At 40.5% G+C, this 21334-nt stretch overlaps 1 protein-coding gene across 5 annotated transcripts in view; it reads right to left on the bottom strand.

The window, feature by feature from the left end:
• NHSL1 (NHS like 1) overlaps nt 1-21334 on the bottom strand; it is a 131877-nt gene that overhangs the window by 60958 nt on the left and 49585 nt on the right. For 4 of the 5 annotated variants that reach the window (XM_053222190.1, XM_027056775.2, XM_053222192.1 and 1 more), the window contains exon 2: nt 2945-3097. In XM_053222190.1, coding sequence (XP_053078165.1) covers nt 2945-3097 — 153 coding nt within the window. Of the gene's footprint in view, nt 1-2944; nt 3098-5820; nt 6687-21334 lie in introns of those variants that run through there. The other variant, XM_027056776.2, reaches the window with a different exon arrangement.

Here is a 21334-nt window from a genome sequence, read left to right as displayed (position 1 = left end):
TAAGGCATTTGCCTTTGCAAGATAAAATTCAAGTGTAGGCAAAACCAGTGGTGATGATATTTCATATGGGGCTACTGAATAATCGAAAAGAAAATAAAATCAGAAAAATCTATATACAGGTGTTCAATCTTCTATGGGAAGAAAAGAGACACTGTGATCTGATACTTGAAAACACATGAAAGAGGCAGCGAAGTTCAATTTCCTGGAGAGTGATCAAAAAAAAAAAAAAAAAGCCAGGCCTGATATTCAAACTCACACATACCTTCCTGAGAGCTTCTCCACAAGCCAGACAGTGAGTGCAGTGCTCGGTTGTTCATAGCTCTTGAGAGAAATGTTAACAATGGCATGGCCTCAGGGGTTTGTCCCGGGAACTGTGCCATTTAATATTCTTATTAATTATTTGGGGGAAGAAGGTGAGCTCTAAGGAGAGAAGCTCTTGCTCAAAAGGTACTGAAGATAAATCACTAGGTAGTGAAGGGATGTAGCAGAAATTTTGGTTGGGTTTAGGTACATCATGAACGCAACCAAGGCCAAGTACAATTCCAAGGCTGTATAAAAGAGCCCAACTAATGCAGTTCTTTTCACTTTAAGCTTACAGTCGCTAAACATATGACCAGCTAAATGAAAAAGGGGACCCAATAACCTAATTTCTGTACAGTCCAATGCCAAGACTGGAAGATACAAGATACCATAAGATACATGAGGTAATCTAAGCATTAGAAAAGATTCAAGGAAAAAAAACTAAGGCTATCATCTAAATGTTTGTATAGTTCTGTTCAGAATACCAAGTCTATTTTGAGTCTATAGATAGCTATTCCTTCTTTCTCTAAGCAGAAATTATCTACTTTCTGGGGTGCCTGGGTGGCTCAGTCGGTTAAACATCCAACTTTGGCTCAGGTCATGATCCGGCGGTTCATGAGTTTGAGCCTTGCACCAGGCTCTGCGCTGGTGATGTGGAGCCTGCTTGAGATTCTCTCTCTCTCTCTCTCTCTCTCTCTCTCTCTCTCCTCCTTCCCCACTTGCGTGCACATGCACTGTCTCTCTCTCTCTCTCTCTCTCTCAAAACAAACAAACAAAAAAGAACGAAAGAAACTATCTGCTTTCTCTAATTCCTATACAGCAATTTTTGGCACATCTCTTGAGAATTTTTCACAGTTCTGACCTGTACTATAGAAGTAAAAATTCCTTGAGAGCCAAGACCCCGCCCTTATAGCCTGCATTTCTGCCAGAACAAAAGATTTCCAGCAAGTGGATGTTAAAGCCAATATAATGCAGCGGTTAAGAATATGGGCTCTGCAGCTTAGGACTGTTCAAGTTTACATCCTGGTCTCATCATTAACTAACTTTGAGGGCAGCCGGGTGGCTCAGTAGGTTAATCGTCTGACTTTGGCTCAGGTCATGATCTCGTGGCTCCTGAGTTCGAGCACGGCTTCAGATCCTGTCTCCCTCTCTCTTTGCCCTTCCCTTGCCCCAGCTCTTGCTCTCAAAAATAAATAAATTAAAAAATAAATAAAACCAAACAAAAAACTAACTTTGAGATCTCAGGCAAGTTTCTAATCTGTGTATCTCCACCTCACCACCTGTAAAATTTGCATTAAAATAGTAAAAAGATTATTGTGAGGATTAAATGAGATAATACGTGTAATGGGCTTAGAACTGAAGCTGGCATATAGACAAGTGTTTAATAAATATGAGTTGGGGTCCTCATGCTGGGATTCCCTTGAATCAATAACAGATTTCTTCCAGATTTAAGTCTTTCACAATTAGATAAGATACAGGACATCCAGTTAAATTTCAGATAAACAACAAGTACTTTTTCTTTTAATATATTTATTTATTTACTTTAGGAATCTCTACATTCAACGTGGTGCTCAAACTCAGGACCCTGAGATCAGAGTTGCATGGCTCCGATCAAGCCAGCCAGGCACCCCAGCAACAAGTACTTTTTAAATAAAACTACGCCCCAAATATTGCCTGATAGGAGAAAACTGGTGGTAGAGTAAGAACATTAGTTTGCTGTTTTAAGAAAAAAGTCTCTGAATCTTAAAAGACACTCCTTCGTTTAAAGAACTTCTTCCCTTCTTCATCACTTTTTTTTTTTTTTTTTTTGAGAGAGAGAGAAAGAGAGACAGCAGGGGAGGGCCAGACAGAGAGGAGGGAGAGAATCCCAAGCCGGCTCCCACACTGTCTGTCACTGTGGAGCCCGATGTGGGACTCGAACTCACAAACATGATCTGAGCTGAAACCGACACTTAACCACTGAGCCACCCCAGGGACCCCTCTTCTTTATCACTTTTGAGAAGCCCTCCCTGCCACACATTCAGATTCCTTCACATCCACGGTAAGGTGAAGTGAAAATGAAAATTTTAAACTAGATACAGGAGTATACGCTTCCTGTATTTCTCACCGGCCACTGCGTTGTCTGCCCGTCTGTTGACAGAACCTATGCTTAATAGCAGACCAGCCGGGTGCCGCCCACATTCTGATAAAACAAACCACTGTGAGCGCTTTCAAAGTCTATATGTAGGTCCCCTTTTCCCCCAACTCGAACGAAGCAGAAACAGACCGCTAGAAAGTATTAGCTGTAACAAATTTGCTTTGAATATTTCCGATGGCTCAAGAAAGGCGATGGCAAAGCTTCCCATGTAAGCAGGGTTCATTTGGATTCAACTGGTACCCGTGGCTTGAACACGGGAGAGAGTTTCTAAGTAGGGGTGGGGCCTTTGAGGACAGATCTGCGTGTCTGTAAACTGGCAGGTTCCCACAGAAATCAGGACATCGCGGGCTCGTATTAGGTTGTAAGTATTCATGATACCTTGAAAGAAACAGCGGACTGTATGTTCTCTATAAATAGGTCTTCTTTTACAAATAGCAATCAAATTTGTGCTTTCATTTCTAGCGGTCGGTGATCCAAGAACCGCAAGCTGGCAGCATGCGATCTTACCCCTCAATACTGATTTGAGGTTGAGCTTGGCCTGGCGGTGCAGGTCCTCCACACAGGGCGGTCTCGTGGCGGGAAGGAACACGTTCTCCTGCTGGTGCCATGGGGCCGTGTAGTGGACTGTCCATCTACTCTCCTCGTCTAGGTTGGAAACAGCTGCAGAAAGAAAGGCAGAATAAATTACAGGGTCAAAATAAGCTGCAGTGGCTGCAAATATTTTACGTCAAGATGGGTTTCTGGTGCCTAACACACCCACGGGGTAAGGGCCGACAAGGGGGAAGGGGAGCAAATTCTGAATAAGAGTTAACCTTAGGCTCCAGGGGTCCTGCACACACAGTGTTTTGCCCCTAAAGGGAAAGCTGAAACTGTCCATCACCCCCCACAACGTTTTGGTAGAATTGCTTCCTCAGTTGATGGCTTTCCAGCATTTTAGGCACTTCCTCTGCTCCAACGTTAGAAAACAATTAAGAAAACTGATAGAGGGGAGCCAGGGTGGCTCAGCGGGTTAAGCGTCCGACCCGATTTCGGCTCGGGTCGTGATCTCACAGTTCATGAGATCGAGGCCCACGTCGGGCTCTGTGCCGACAGAGTGGAGCCTGCTTAGGATTCTCTCAGCCCCTCCTCTGCTTGCGTGTACATGCACACTCGCTCTCTCTCAAAATAAATTTTAAAAAAAAGAAAAGAAAATTGATAGAGACCTCCAATTCCTACTTAACTCCACCATAACGAGTATATGTTATCTAATCATACAGTGCCATTGTATCAGTAAATGTTAGATTGCCAAGACAAATACAAATTTCCTACTAAGAGTTTGAGACCAAATCTGTCCCCTCTAAAGCATTACTTTAAGACATCACTGTAATAAACACAATTTTTAAAAAAATTAAGCATATTCAGTATGTCAAAATACATTTAAATAGCATATCTAATAGAAGTAGAAATCAATTTGTGTGACAAAATTTTCTCTACATTTCCTGCTTTCGTAGAATACTTTTCTTTCCATAGAATACTTTTATATTAAAAAATTTAATTCCAATGCAATTAACTTTTCCCAAAATAATCCAATTCAGTTGAATCTTCCTAACACAAAAAGAGGATGTCAGAGGAGGAAATGATAGGTAATCATGAGAGTACCCTAAATCTCTATAATAATTTTCCTTGATTCCTCCAAGGGCTTGGGATCTCAGTGTCTATTTCATTTTTTCCTGAGAACACAGACTAAGTGTCTTAGTGTTCAAGATAAAATGAACAAGCATGCATGAACTACTGAACTCTTCTATTTGGACACATTTCAAATTAAGTCAAAGTACCTAACAGCACCGTATTAGAGCTACTATAAAGATCATATGAAATAATACATGTAAAGCATGATTGTAGCAGGAGCAGTGAAGTTACTCTAACGAGGCCCCTGACTTTATAGCTATGGCTGAAGGGGAACCTGGCCTTTCTTAGTGACCCTAGGCACCTGAGTCACAGGGTAGCTCTCCCCCATAGCCCATCTTTTCTATAGCTGTTAAATGCTGCAAGTCTCGTCTCCAAATAATTCATTTCTCAAATCACCCCACCTTCTCCATAAATTGCTAAATGGGAAAATAAACATTGAGAACTAGACATCAAGCTAAAAACAGAAACGTCTGTGTGCTTTCTGCTGTTTTAATGGTTGACAGGAACAGCATGTAAATTAGGCACCTGGCATTTCACGTAACCTCTGGTTGAACAATGTTTTGCATGGTGCTTGTAACTATCAATCTGAATACATAAAATCCACAAAGCCGTGACTTAGTCCTTATGTATGTGCCTGAGAATCTTGAGCAGCACGCAACTCACCATATGTCCTCCAAAGGGTAGCCGTGGTTAACTGCAATGTTTTGTGCCGATGGGCATTTATTTGAGACTGAATTACCGTGCCTCATGGTTGGAAAATATTGAAAAGTGAAACTTCCCATTTACCAATTACAAATCAAATCCAAGTAATGGTTCTTGTGTCTGTGCAATCATACCATCAGCCCCATTGTGCAGCTACCAACTGGCTCCTATGAAAGGACGGTTGTCTCTTCTCTGGAGCATCTCACTCTTGCCAGGGCAGATTTTAATCGATCCGTCCAAAGATAGATTGAACCAAGGGAGCTACAGAGAATGAGCCGAGAGTGCTGTTTTTTGTTGCTTTTTCCAGTATCTCTCTTACTAGTTCTCTAACCCATCCACATTTAGCTAGTTTAAATTACTGGCCGAAAAACTACATTAAACTAATCCCACACCTATGTAAAATTAAAACCATGTGTTTGTAAAATTTATACTCTGCAAAGAATGAAGAAGTACCTGAATTAAGGAAATTTAAAACACCGGTAAGTACACAATGCAACCATGCCACAAAAGCTGTACTCTATACAGTGACTGAACAGTCTAGACGGAGTTTGTCCTCGAGCTCTAAAATACATAACAGACAGTTCCAGGGAGTTTTAGAGGATCATCCCCATCAAAAATACGTGATAGATCACACACGGCCTCCCTGCACAGTAAGCCAAAGAACCAAAAAACCATATATCAAGGTGGACGTAAGGTAAACACAAGGTTTTTTCCCCCTTTTTCAAAGGGCTTCTTTTGAGAAGCACAAAAGAAGCAAATTCACCTAAAATCCCAACCATAAATAAGTAAGACATGCTAAAATCACACAATTCTGCCCTAGAGTTATAAAATCTGAGGTATTTGAACAACCTGGTGAAGAATAGAGTTTAATTTGTGCTAATTATATTGTTTCACATTTTAATTTCATCACGCAAAAAGATGTAGTACATAAAACACACACACACACACACACACACACACACACACACACACACACACCCCCAACCACAGGCGGTGGGGGAGAAATTACTTACTTTTTTTCTTAAAAAGTTTAATTAAAGACTTGATTTTTGCATTAATGAAGACCACCATTTCCAGATGCCTGCATAGAGCTTAGAAATTTAAATCACATTAGAAGCTCAACCCATCAAGCAGGTGGCGAGCTGTATCCTTCCGCTCCAGATTCTAACTTTCTTCTTCCAGTCTCAAATCCTTAGACATCTGCCGGGGGGGCTGATGTAATGTTGAGGCTGAGTTTATTGTCAGGCAGTTTCAAGCCATTAACAGTCCTTGAACCTGAAAAGCGCCCAGTGAAACCTAATCTTTAAGGCTGAGAGCCGCAGTGACAAAGTGTACAGAAAGAAAGAGAAAGCCAATCACAATTCTTATTTGCATGATAGCCACATCAGTCTTTCTGCCTCGGTGCTCACTTATTCACTTTCTCTCCAACAGATCAGAAGTTTCTCCTCTCTGGAGTCCACAAAAACAGTGCAGATTTTCCTCTACGCAAGTCAAGGTGAAGCAAATGTGTGCCCCATTGTCACTAGGCTACTAGGAACATCCAGATCCTTTTTACTGGAGCCCACAAGAGTCTTACAGCAAGTATGTTTTGATTCTTGGACTCTCCAGTTCATTCAGGCATTTGAACTGATTTGGTGGGGGTGTGGGGGGGAAGAGCCAAACTATTGTTTCCCCGACCACGCCCCCAGGCTCTGCCTCCCATAGCAAAGGAACCTTTACAAGCAGTAAAACTTTAGGACAGAATCTCCTCAGAGCTGTAAATGATGACTTCGTTGCATTTTCATGGAAATTAGTACCTCCTGGCTTCTTACCAAGTTGGTTTTTGTTTGTTTGGTTTCGGTTTTGATTTTTTTTTTCCCAGTGACTGAGAATCAGCATTGTAATTGTACTGTAATGATTTAAATCTGACTCTACACTCCTCCCCCCCCCCCCCAGAATAGTAATTCCAAACAAACATTATTTACGTTTCTCTTTAACTTGAATAATACACATTACTGGATTTGGTTCTTCTGTCCATTTGCAATTAACCTCCCAGAACTGGGGAAAGAAATAGAAAGGGAAGAATCAGAAATAATAATACACAAGCCGGCACTAGAAAAATACCTTCTGGGGTAAAGGGACTGGAACAAAAAGGAAAACCCAGGTCGGGAAATACTATGAAAACGGACCAAGGGAAAGAATGATCCTTATACCTCTGCCGACTTTCAATTCATGGCAGAACGGTTCTGGAGACATGTTAGACAACCTCTTGTTTCATAGCTTAGGGCCAGACTTATAAATGAATGGAAAAATGTAATAATCCACTAATGCAAAACATTTAGTTTATAACAAAAGCTCTTAGTCAAAGAAGAAAATTTATATAAGGGGCTCCCTCTAGGGAAAGCTTTGGAATGATTCCTCCCCAAATGTTCCCTGCCACCCCCCACACCCTTAATCTTAGATTTTGGACAACAGCAAAAACAAAGCCAACAAAAAAGTAAAACACACATATTATCATCTCACCATACATATTATCACAGATTTCCAATTTGTGTTCTCCCATCCTACACATAGCCTTACTTACAAGTAATTACACGGCCAGATGGCAAACAAGAAGTGACTCAAATGAGAAACGACTCCGAAGTTAAATTATATAGCTGCCTTAAATTAGCGAGCGAAATTCCCCTTAGGAAAACAAATTTATAAGCAAGAGTTATCTGGCTCTGCGTCTCAGCCTCACTGCATTAGAGACAGGTAGTAGCATCACATGGGCTCAGGACAAGAGCTGTCCTCTTCACAACCCACAAGTTTCCGAGGTTAAATGTCACGCCACGTACTTGCCGTTGACAACAGCATGCACGTATACAGCCACGGCTTCCAAACACTCATTAAAAAGGTATACTGGGCACAATACTAAGTGTCACGCATTTGGGGGTACAACCATGAGGTCTTATATTCTTTTAAGCATGGAGCTTACATTATTGGACGATAGACTACAATCACATGACATGTGAGAAGGCAGTAAGTGCAATGGGCAAAAAAAGAAGTTGAACAGGACAAAAACAATTTTAGGGCGGGGGAAATGGCCAGGTTGCAGCAGCAAATAAAAGTCAGGGCAGACCTCACTGACACGGTGAGATTTGAGTAAAAACCTTAAGGAGGAGATGCCAATAAAACAAACATCTACAGTGAATCCCATTGGTGCTCATGTAAGGAGGGACTATGTTTGCTGGGCAGGGGTAAGACCTTACCAAAACACCAGGACTAGTCGGAGAAGTGACTAGAGTCACTCTAAGCAAATGAACTGTCGTAGGAGTCCATGCGGAGTAATTTCCTTTCTCACTCAATATTAAGCCTCCTAGTAAGCGGCCAGGAGTGTGTTAAGACAATGCTGCTATTTGGTATTCGGTTACACGCTCGTCAGTGGTAAGGCCAGGGGTAGAAATCAGGCTTCTGTCCCAGCATCTGGGGTACTTTGTCCTCTGTGCATTATTCCATGCCGTCTCCCCCAAGTCCAGATTTTCAGCTGTTGGCCAAATAAAGTATGCTACTTACCATAGTACGCATTAGCTTGTATTTCGAAAGAGTTTATTAATTATAAAGATTTCCCAGACAGTTGTAGCATCTCTTACTTTCTACCCTGCATAACAGCATGAGAAGAAGGTAGTGGCTTAGAATCTGCATTGCCTCAGTGTCACAGTTTATTGAAGAGCCAGGTTTTTATGGAAGGGCCTAGTATTCTTTTTCATTTTTAGTTGCACCATTTATACATTCAACAGAGAATATATAAACCCATGGTACGTCTTCTTCCAACTTTAGCCCTATAATAGCAGCAGTTGTTTAAAAAAAAAAAGTTCTAATATTCCAGACATGGAAAGTTGACGGCATGTCATAGGGAGGAGTGAAGAGCCCAACACTGGAGCCATCCCATCCAGGATACTAGCCACTTACTTACTAGAGGAGGGACCTCTCCATACCTTGGTTTTCTCATCTGTAAAATGGAGGCAATAATAGTACCGATGTTATAAGGTTACTATGAGGATTTAGGGAGTAATTATTGATATGTCCTTAGAACAGTACCTAGTATATGGTAAGCATGTATATTTGTTAGACGGATGAATGAAATCTTAAGAGATAGCTAAGCAGCCCTAAGCCTAATAAAGGGTCAGTCATGCTTTCATAGAAGAGAATCAACCTCACAGACCTCGCAGTCTTTCTGCTTGTCTCAGAGTTCAACTACCAGCTCCATGAATGATGGCTCTAAACCCACAACTTCCAGTTTCTATGCCCTTACTATCTTCTCTACTGCCTAAAATTCTCTCTATCCGTTTACAAAAAATTCTCAGTGGTCACCAGTGCACCTCTAACTAGAACCAATGGTCTCCTCTCTCCTCTTCGAATCATCTTTAATTACATACCACCAACGACCCAGTTCTTGAGCTTTTCATCAACACTTGCTCCTTTCCTACATCTGACTGTTCCTTCTCTGGATTCTAACAAACTTTTAACAAGCTTCCAAGAGCCTGTCCTTAAACCTTTGTCCTGTGCTACTTACTTATTACGCCTTGAAACCTTAATGATTTTACTGGAGAACGGCAGGCAGGAATCAGCAAATTATAGCCCTTCAGGCAATTCTAGCTGGCCCCTTTTTAAATTGTTGAACAAAAATTAAAAGAACAATATTTCATGATGCAAAAATGATATGAAATTCAAATTCTAGTGTCCAATAATAAAGGTGTAATGGAACACCACTATACCCATTAGTTTATCTACGGACTATGGCTGCTCTCAGGCTGTGTGCACCAAAGACTGCATGGCCTGCAAAGTTGAAGATATTTACTCCCTGGACCTTTAGGGAAGAAGACTACTGATCCATGGATTAAGCTATTGCCTTTAAACACTCAGCCATCTTCCTCTCAAACCACAGTCTTTCATTTGTCTGTCCTCCAGATCCATATTGCTAACCTCTACCTAAATTTCACATTATCTCATGCGGGGTGTCTAATTTAAGTCAGTCTGCTTTCCTCCCAAACCCTTAGCTGCTTATCAAGAACTTTCTCATTTCTATTAGGGCTACAGTCAATTTTTCAGTGAACCAGAAGGTAGATTTCATCTTCAGTGAGAAACGAGAAAATTGTTATCTAGAAGCTAATGCAACGTAGGAGCTAAGATGAGAATCTGGGTGTCCTGATTTCTCTTTAATTAGCACATACTAAGTTGAGAAAAAAATATCTTCAGTACATTCAAGTTAATATATCTTACATAAAGGTCCTTATTAGGACACATGAATAATAAAAATATTTGAGAATCATTGTTCTCTAAAAATACTACCAAATATTACAAAAACAAAAAAATGCTCTCCATCACTTGAAAAATCCTGGTGGCTTCTCCTGGTCTAGGGCATTCTATTACCACTTCTACTGTATAAATATTTGCATCCTTATAAAATCCCAACATTTCTGCTTAGTCTTTCTCTGAAACGAAACCTCATTTCTGACCAAACATTTAACATTTTTCTTCCAGGAATCACCTGATTATTTCTATAGTTATCTAACTACTTCTCGGGAGTAGGTACACAACACATTAGCAAAGAGATAAAGAAATATTTCACAAAGTAACACATATTCTAAAAAACTCAACTGTAACTATGCATCTGCATTCCACCATTCAGCAATTTTACAGCGAGAACTTGTTAACTGCCTTGCCTTCGACATCTGACATCCAGGTTAAAAGTAAATCCAACTTGGTCCCTGACCTTAGGAAGGTCAGAGTCTAATGGGGGTGACACACCCAAACAGATAAGAATAATAAAGTAATGAACAAGCATAGGGAAAGAGATAAGACCATGATATTAATGGGAAAGATGGCAAAGGGCATCCACACCATTTGGAGAACAGAGAGGAAGAGAGGACTCTTAGAAAAAGCAGTCATGGGCACACAGAGGTTCTGAGGTTCCTGATAAGCTTATGGGGGGGGGGGGTGTGATGTGGAGAAAGACGGCAAGGGAGGTAGAGAGAGGCAGGGCCAGACCCTGAAGGGCTTTGCTTCCCACAAGGGGGTGGGTTTTCATGGGTGGGCCAGGGAGTCACTGATGGAGTTGACAAGGGAAAGCTGAAGGGCCAGTGTCGCATTTCAAACAGATCACTTGTACAAGATGAGCAGTGGGTGTGAATGGACTCCACTGGGGGCAGAGAGAGAAGCTGGGAGCTGGTATAGCAACCCATGCCAGAGGTGAGGAGGTCTGAATCCATTTTTGCTCAGGGCGATTTTTCAACAACTCCCTTGGTCTTACCAGCCTGTATTTAAGTCTGTAACATGTATGTTTCAGGAACATATGCTTAAGGTATAAAAATTTTAAATTAAGCCTTAGCTGTTTTTATTTTATTTTATTTTATTTTATTTTATTTTATTTTATTTTAATTTTATTTTATTTGAGAGAGAGAGAGAGGGAGAGAGAGAGAGAGAGAGAGAGAGAGAGAGAGAGAGAGAGAGAACTTGGGGGTGGGGGGAACAGAGGGAAAGAGAATCTTAAGCAGGCTCTAACCTCAGCGTGGAGCCTGACTTGGGGCTCGATCTCACAGCCCTGGGATCCTGACCTATGCCAAAAACAAGAGTTGGACACTCAACCAACGGAGCCACCCAGGAGTCCCAAATCCTACATGTTTAATAAAGGACTCTGTTTCCACACAGGTCTTCATCTTTAGTATAACCTTAAAATACACGCTTGTTGTTTTTATTAAGGATGAAAGATTATATGTTTAGCCCCAAAACCTTCTTAAGAGCAGAGCTGTCTATGGCTCCCAGTACTCACAGATAAGGCTTTTATCTCTTGTAGTCCTTCCCCATGTCCCCTATCTCTATTTCTGCAAATCTTCAGGCCACCCTCTGTGCATTCAATGCAGTTGGGGCATTACAGGTTTTTATGTTGAATCCAAAAAACTTTCACATACTTTGTTAAACAGTATTTACTAAATAAGAACACTCTCAAATACTGTCCACAAGAATTATGTGCAGAAATGAGGTATGATTATGCCATATAATATACACATTTTGAATTAAACAAAATCTGAAGGCTTGATCAATTGGAAATGGGATGTGTAATCAATAAAGATTACTGTGGTTTTTAAGCTGGAAGGGAGGGAAGGGGAAAAAATCTGATACAATGGAGTACTGATCAGGGCCATGTGCTAAAAGGTAATTTTCAGCTCTTCTCAAAGGAAATTTACCTCTTCAAAATGTAAAATTTCTCAGCCCAAACTTATCTATAAACAGGACTCGTACTGTTAATTTGTTTTAGGCTATTAAAAAACCAAGCTTGACATCTAAAAAGAAAGACTATATGTGACTAAGTTAACTTAGGTGTCCTCATTATCTTTACATATGGTTAGAATACATGAAATACAATTTTTAAATCCACAGACACACCCATTCATTCTTGTGCTTCTCAGACCTGGAGCACTGGAAAACATCATAGCAGAAAGTACCCAATACAAGGTCCTTGGGCCTATAAAACGAAATACATACACTTAATAGTAAGAGATTTTAGAGATATTTAAAAATTACCTAGCAGCATAAGCCATTTCAACATTCATAATAATGTTTTAGTAATAAACTTACAGAGAGCTTAGTCCTATCCTAGAGTCTTCTCACAACTCTAACTTTTGGAGGTAAAGATTAGGTCTCATGTTTTTATAAACACTTTCATTCACATTGAGGGCAATGGTATATACAGTCTACAATTCTTATCTATCAAAATAACAATCATTATTGAAGCTGCAAAGCAAATAACACAGGCAGATGAACACAGTTAATAAACATATAAATAAGAGAGTAACTTTAAAACACAGGGCTATTACTCTGAAAAACAGTATGGAGGTTTCTCAAAAAATTAAAAATAGAACTACCCTACCACCTAGCAATTGCACCAGGAGGTATTTATCCAAAAATACAGGAGTGCTTTTTTCGAAGGGGCACACGCACCCCAATGTTTATAGCAGCACTGTTGACAATAGCCAAAGTATGGAAAGAGCCCAAATGTCCATCATCAGATGAATGGATAAAGAAGATGTGGTACATATAGATACGATGAAATATTACTCGGTGATCAAAAAGAATGAAATCTTGCCGTTTGCAACAGTGTGGATAGAACTAGAGTATATTAGTTAAGTGAATTAAGACAGAGGAAGACAAATATCATATGATTTCACTCATACGTGGAATTTAAGAAACCAAACAGATGAACATAAGGGAAGGGAAACAAAAATAACACAGAAACAGGAAGGGGGACAAACTATAAAAGACTCTTAAATACAGAGAACAAAATGAGGGTTGCTGAAGGGCTTGGGGTGGGGGGATGGGCTAAATGGGCAAAGGGCATTAAGGAGGACACTTGTCGGGATGAGCACTGAGGGTTATATATAAGTGATGAATCACTAAATTCTATTCCTGAAATCATTATTACATTATATGTTAACTAACTTGGATGTAAATTTAAAAATAAACAAATAAGTAAATAATAAATAAATAAAATTGTAAAAAAAAACAAAACACAGGGCTATCAGATAAAATACAAGATGTCCAGAGAGAAAATTGAATTTCAGGGAGATCAAATTTCACAAGTAAAGGATTTTTTTAAAAATCTACAGTAAAATTCATTTGTTAACACAATTGTAATTTAAGATAGATAGATAGATAGATAGATAGATAGATAGATAGATATATAAACTGCCTTAAGGATTTAACACAACAGATGAAAAAAATATACTTTATATTATTCAAGACAAATTGAATTGACTATAGGTTCTTGCTGTTAGGCATTTAACTGACTAGAAATAACCCAAAAGGTGAGTTGGTTACATGTGACTAAAGAATCTCTCTCTTATTTTTTCACAGCAGGTATTCTCACAAATTTCTACTATTCCTCTCTCAATAGTCTAAGACCTTAAGCATTCAAAACTTCTTCTTTGATTCACTGGTCAATTTTTTATTCCATTACTGAAAAGCTGCCATATAAGAGAAATATTAGAGCCACTGCACAGGGAAAGGACAAGCCTGCCACCTTCCTAGTCCAGCAGACATAAAAGGGAGAAGCAATAACATGTGTCCCCTGGTGTGATGAAATACCAAGGATAAACATCACCTATGGTAAAATCAAGTTAAACATTTTGAGAAGTTAAATATTTCCTGTGTAAAGGGAATACAAGAGCTAAAAATGAACAAGCTAAAAGTGGAACATTTTGCAGGTCTGGCCTCTCCAGTTATACAATTAAATAATAATGATAGGAATGTGCCAGATTAAAAGAGATTTAAGGAACACCACAGTCAGATGCATATCCTGGAGAGAATACAAGTTTTAGAGAAACCAGCTATAAAGAAAGGCGTTACACAGCAAGTGGAGAAATTTCAATTATGTACTGGGTGGGATCTCAATCTTATGCTTTCTACAGTTATCTAATGATAACACACACACACACACACACACACACACACACACACACACACACAGTAATGTTGCAGAGGGGTGCCTAGGTGGCTCAATCAGTTAAGCGTCTGACCCTTGATTTCGGCTCCGGTCATGATCTCACAGTTCGTGAGTTGGAGCCTGCACTGGGCTCTGCACTGATGGTATGGAGCCTGCTTGGGATTCTCTCTCTCCTTCTTTCTCTCTGCCCATCCCCTGCTCGGGCTCGCTCGCTCTCTCTCTCTCAAAATAAATAAACATTAAAAAATGGTTTTAATTTAAAAACGGTAACGTTATGGAGGCACATCCCAGAAAGAAAACGTATCTGATAACAGATGTTCATGAAGAATTATATTAATTGTCCCTTAAATTATGATATTTCATAAAAGTATGTTAAAAATCCCCAACATTCTAGAACTTCACTAGTGCAATGATCTTTTCTTTCTTCTGCTTCTGAATTAATCTTTAATGATGAATCATATGGCATATGGAAAGCAAGACCAGTGGAAATCTCCCCATCAGTATCTGGTGGGGGGAGTTGGTGGGTGTAGAAAGGGAAACCTTAAGAGATGATAATGTATCAGTTATTTAGAAGGAACCTGATCTGGCATCCACTTTGCCAGTTAACTCTGATGCTAGGAAACACCCTTTACTCTGCATATGTTGAAGCTAAAGGCTTCTGCTGTGGATCCTAGTTAATAATTCAATCTAAAACCATTGCTACCATCTGCTCAGTCAATTTCAAAACGTCTGCTACCATTGTGACCAGTTTAGTCAAGCCACAACATTCACGTGGCAAGTGCTGAACAAATGAAAGGCGAGGCAGACAGAAAACATGCTATGACAAAAAGAAACCCCAATCAAAAGTCTAAAACACAAAGGGAGCTCTGCTGACACAGCATGCCAAGTTCAACCCTGCCCGCAGAGATGGAAGGATGCAATGTCTCTCTAATGCGGGGCAGGGGACAATCTGGAGACTGTCCCGAGATAATGGGCACGAGGCAGGGCTGACAGCGGAGAGCTCTGTGAAGGGAATGGGTCCTGAGGTTGGAAGAAATGGTGAGCAGGGTTATGGCAAGGGCAAGTTGAAAAGGGGAGATTTCCTATTTTCCTAGGCAGAGCTGAAGACAGTCTCAAAAGGCATCGAATCCACTGTCTTTCATTACACAAAATAAGTGACCCGCAGTACGTGCATCACAGAGCTATCCAGCACCCCCCGTGAATCCTCCTTTGTGTGCTCCACTCGTTAGGACACCAGGCTCTCTCTGCCCTCACTGGGAGTAGGCTGGGGGGGCAGGGCTCCAACTGTCCACACTCATCTCCACCCCCATGCCTTCGCACCTGTCATTCTTCCACCTGGGATGCTCGATCCCTGACTGATCCACTTGGCATGCCCTGGTTGCTTTTCCTTAAGACACATTCCTTGACAGAGCTTTAGTAACTCTTTAGTTCAAAAATACAGGCCATGTTCCTTCGAGTATAACTTCCTCAAAAGTGAACTGCATCTGTCTCGCAGAAAGAACGAATGATTTCCTTAACTCTAAGCCTCTTATGCTTGTGCCAATTATTCTTCATGACATGTTGTAGAGCTCTAATCCATCCACCCACCTAGTACTGATTCATCTAATTCATTCTGCTCAGCCTATATTAGGAATATAAAGTCTCATTCAGGAGAAAAATAATGTATAGGAGTTAGAGCTACATAGCAATTAGTCCAATTCTAAAGTTAACCCACTTTGCTTTTCCTAATTCAATCATTCAAAACACAGAATGCTTATTAGGGGTCTACCATGTCTTACAGAAGAGGATAATTTTCTGTGCTATTTAAATTTGCCATAATTATATCCTTTTGTAATAAAAATAACTTAAAAGGAAATGAACCTTAAATTTGAAAAGAAAAAAAAATCAATTCAACCTTCCTTTTAAAATCTTCAGGGAAGAAAGAAAAACGAAATCTCATTGCGGCCTGAAAAGCCAAAGTATAATGAATGTGATAGTCTGAGAGATCTAATTTAAGAGCCACGTGATGAGCTGAAGTGCTTTATACTCTGGGCTCTCTTGCACCTCTAAAATTGGACAATATTAAGGATTCATTGACTGATGGTATTACAAAACTTACAAGAAATCTGTACTTGGGAATTTTCTACTTAGAAAAAAAACTGAGCAAAGGGCACATCCTCATCAAGACTACATGTGGGGTGGGACTGGGTGGGAGGTGGACAGCTGACAAAATAAAGTAGAAGGTCGCCACCTACAGGCGGATGCTGTAAACTAACGAAACACTGGTAAAGGACAATGACTCCTCTGCTACTGTCTCTTGACAGAAAAGCTTGGAAGAAACGGCTCTAATTTAACAAGTCTCAAAAGACCGTTCTCATCTTCCTCCACCAAAGGAAGACCCCTACTCTATAATCTCTGTGAATTTTCTTAAACTACCTCGCATCTGCAACCAAACGCAGCTTAAGGAAACACCCCTGAATTATGTAAAACATATTTTATTGATTTTTTTTTTAATGTTTATCTTTATTTTTGAGACAGAGACAGAGCATGAGCAGGGGAGCAGCAGAGAGAGAGGGAGACACAGAATCCGAAGCAGGCTCCAGGCTCAGAGCCTGACATGGGGCTCGAACCCACGAACTGTGAGATCATGACCTGAGCCAAAGTCAAACGCTTAACCACTGAGCCACCCAGGTGCCCCGAAAGCGTTTTCATTTAGGGAGAAAATGATTCTGAAGCCGTATTCCCCACAAACACACCAAACGTGCTTTATTTAAAATGACTGAAGGAAAATGATTACTTATCATCACTTAAATTAATCACAGTGAATGATCAATAAATAGAAAGACTTAAAGCATCATTTGAAGGCATTGTTTTGTAAGCAACGGAACAACCTCACAAACTGTTCAGTTTTTCTTTTCTCTACTTCCTGTGATCTCTTGTATTGTTTCCCATATGGTTAAGATGAGCGCTACAATTAATAAACTGGTGTGACCAACTGCTTTTGTTAAGAGGCCAGCTGGTTCACACGCAAAATGATAATTAGACAAATTAAGACAGCCCGCTCTGCTTTGCTGATGAACTGACAGCAGCACTAGTTAAAATGTCTAAACTGTCTTTGGCTTTCTAGTCATCGCAAAGGTTGACCTAGGTGAAGATAACATTTGTCTCATTAGGGTTGGCTTAAAAAAAAAAAAAAGAAGAATTACACAGTCTGAAACTATTGGATGGACAGCAGCAGCATTCTTCAGAGAAACCCTAGCTCCTTATTAAGCGTGAGTGCTATGAAGATTCTGTAATTATGCTGGAGGGGTCACAGCAGGAGCAAAGGAAGGTCAGCCAGGCATAAAATGATGTTCCGAATTAGTCTGGAGGGTACAGAACTTTCATTAAAGTCAAGCAGTCAGAGACTTTTGAAAGGAATAAAACCTTTCCTATGAGCTCAATGTTTCATACTCTTTCCCTGATTTTTTTTTCTTTGCAATGGAGGGAGATAAGAATTATTTTTGATAACTGAACAGCAAATGGGAGCAAGACGCAAGGGTGAAGACATCAATCATTGCAGGGGGACATATGTTCAGTAGCTCTACATTCTAGTAACCTAATACGTCTAAAGCAAGGAGTTCACAACGTAGATTCTGAACTGACGCCACAGAAGTGCCCCCATGCTTGCTGGCATTTCCCGGAACCAGAGGGCAATACAATTAGGGCACAGCTGGAAGGAAGGGAGGCGTGTTGATTGCACGGCCCACCTAATTAGGCCCACACAGAATTTGAGAAAAATCAAATGGTAATCAAAGCAAGAATGCTGGTGCTAGATAATGGCTGGCCACTGACTTTGTTAAAATGATAGGCTTAGCTCCTCCCCGGCACTATCACGAGGGCTCAAAACAGCAGACACAAAAAAATGGAATTCGTCACATCTTAGGCAAGTAAAATGTTAGGAAGGGTTAAGACGAGCAGTTTCCCTCATGGACCTAACTAACAACAGTTTCAACGTGCAGTCAAGAATAGGAAGCTTGGAATTGTAAAGACAGGTGCAGATAGTTCCTATTTCAGTGCACTGTATTTAGTTGTTGTTGTTTTTATCGCTAAGGGGAAAAGGTGAAGGGAGTAGAAATCACCGTAACGATTTTGACCCACAATAAAGACACAAAAGCAAGTATTTTCCCCGAACCAGGTAAAAAGAAAAGCGAGACAGATATTTGGGGAGAAAATGAAGCAGATAGGTTCTTGTAACGCAACTTATCTTCCCAAACCTCGGTCAAATTGTACAGCAGCTCTCAGAAGAGTCAGCTCAACCCGTTTGTATCACCTTATCTGAAACACCCGTCTCTTTGTGAGTAGCAGTCCACATAAATCATTACATGATACAACAAGTTCAAATGAAGCTCCCGCTTTTCATTAGCAAACCATGTTTGATTGCATAAACATTGAGGCTCTCCCAGGCGGTCCTAAAACACCTGCACTTGTCTTGACATTTATGCACAACGGAATGGAATTATTTTATTCTAACTACTTTCTGAAGAGAAATACTCACCGACTGTACCCCACTGGATAGAGGAATCAGGCACAGACTCCAGAGGATATAGTACATTCATTATCAAAACGAATCCCAGAGCATCTATGGAGAGTTCATGCCAGCAGGATGTCCCGTGTTGAAATAGGACAAAATTCACTTTGTTGTTCGGTAACCTCCCTCCTTCCTCTTGTCAGTACAATCACAACTGCCCATCGACAACGGTAACTCTATTCCGAACTTTCCAGCTTCACTTAAATTGTGTTTGCTACCACCACTCTCCCTTGCTCCCCCCCCCAAAAATCGCCTCTGCTTTCTGCAGCTGCTGAATGCCACAAATAGCTTCTTGTATAATTTGACTTAGAATGCACCCCAAACTAGACATGTTGAATGGCAATGTGAATGCTTCATTCAGAGAGAACTAAAATGTGTAGAATGCCCTAAAAACATCACAGTGGTAAAGAGGATCATTTGGGAGTCTTGGGGCAGAGAAGTGCTTTCAGCAGTAGCCTGCAAATTCTTCTCAGGTCTATGCAAATGGCAAGAGAAGGGTTGCAGAAGATTCCCACAGGGATCAAAGGATTAGCTAATTTCCCTGCGTCTGGATGGGGTTTCCCTAAAGTTGCCTCCATTCTCCACACACATTTTTCTTCCTCCTCTCCTAATAAAATGCACTTACTCTAAATCTATTCATGCTCTAGCATCAATGATCCATTCTTAGGTTAATTTTTGAGACTGTTTGCCTTAATGCTTTGTGTGTTCCACACACGGCAAGCCCCGTCTCTGATATTTTTGTGGGGCTAGAGCCAAATCCAGGCAGTTCACTTTGCAAAGTCAGTTACTCCACAATCTGATATAACAGGACAGCATGTAACAAGAAGGCACCTGGCTGGCTTAGTCGGAAGAGTGTGTGATTCTTGGTCTTGGGGCTGTGAGTTTGAGCCCCATGTTGGGTGTAGAGATTACTTAAAAATAAAATCTTAAAAAAAAAAAGTGACAACACATAATATTCACGGGTACATTCAAAGAAAGAGGAAAAGCATCCATCTTTATGGAATGGATGAGGGAGGAAAAAAGCCAGGAACTTAAAAGCATCTATCCTACAGAGCTGCAACAGCCTAACCTCTATGAAAACTTCCCTTAGGAAATAGCTTGCAAATAAGAAAATAAAAATTTCTGTACAGATAATGGCTATTTTCACTTCACAGATGTAAGTCGTTTTTTGAAAAGCTTCCCTGTATGTTGAAGTTGGAATTTATTTTCCCGAATACCAAGTATATTGGCAATCAAATGATTACGGGAGCTGGAGGTCAGGGAGAGGTAAGAGTTCATGGACACCTCTTTTGGTTGCTAGGTAAAAATGGGAGCCAGAAGGATGAGGAAATTGCCTTTTACCTGCTCTCTTCCCATCATCCTCTGGGTCTCAGATTAACTGACATTTCCTTGGGAAAAGAAACCTTTCCTCACCCTCTGACTCTGTTTACACCTCCTATTAATCACCCTGATCAAGACCCATGCTTTTCTGATTGCACTACCACTTGTTTTCGGATAGTTGTTTGTTTAGTGACTACACGTCCCACTAGACACATGATCTAGACACAAGATCCAGAGGCCATGGCTCTCTGGATTCACAAGGCCTGGGGGCTGAGCACCAGATCTGATACAGAGTAGGCACACAAGTATTGCTTTATTAAAGGAATGAATTATAGAAGGAAAAAGCTTAAACAAAACGAGATCCAGAGAATTTAGCTTTCTTCTATGGTATTAAAGAACAACTAATGTTAAAGTATCACAGTATTGGTGGACAGCTTTAACTAGACACAAAAGTTAGTTTCAAAAAAAAAAAATCACTTCATTCATTTCCAGCCTTGACTTGCTCATTAAAGACACTATACACCAAGCACAGTACTAGGCCCTGGTGAAACCCAGATGAAGACAATCTTCTCTTACAAAGTCTCCCTTGACCTTTTTGTCTCCCATGCCTTCTCCCCAGAAGAGCCATTACCCACTCCTTTGTGGCTTTATCCCTCCTCCCTAATTTTACTTATCTATCTCCTCTACTAGGACCTTCGTTCCTTGAGGCTGGGAACTGGGCCTTTGTTGGTTTTGGAGACGCCAGTTAAGTTTGTTGATTGAAGAGCAAAATGAATGAATAAGCAACCTATTCCTTATCTGTTAGGAATTCCATCGGATAGAAGACTGATAAAATCAAATGGTAATAAGACAACACATTTTCAAAGAGAGGGTGCCCTCTAATGGGAACTAGAAGGAAATAATATCAGAGAAAATGAGGAAACACGACATAGCAGGTGGATGAGTGAGAATTTGCTAGATGCAGAAGGATATGAAACACATTCCAACTAAACAAAAGAGCACGAGCAAAGGAACTGAGTGGTCTGTATGTTGGGAATACTGAGTTACGTGTGTAATGGACGGTGCACATCGCCTGCACGGCCCCAAACCACCTTGTAGAATGCAGTGCACGTGAACGTCTAGCAGCTGAAAACCACATGTCCCAAACTCCCTTACACCTGGTTTGCAAAGCTGGTCCAGCTGGTGAATTTGACTGAGG

This window comes from Acinonyx jubatus, chromosome B2 (assembly GCF_027475565.1).
Source record: "Acinonyx jubatus isolate Ajub_Pintada_27869175 chromosome B2, VMU_Ajub_asm_v1.0, whole genome shotgun sequence".
Lineage (NCBI taxonomy): Eukaryota > Metazoa > Chordata > Mammalia > Carnivora > Felidae > Acinonyx > Acinonyx jubatus.
This window is presented reverse-complemented; position numbering and strand designations above follow the sequence as displayed.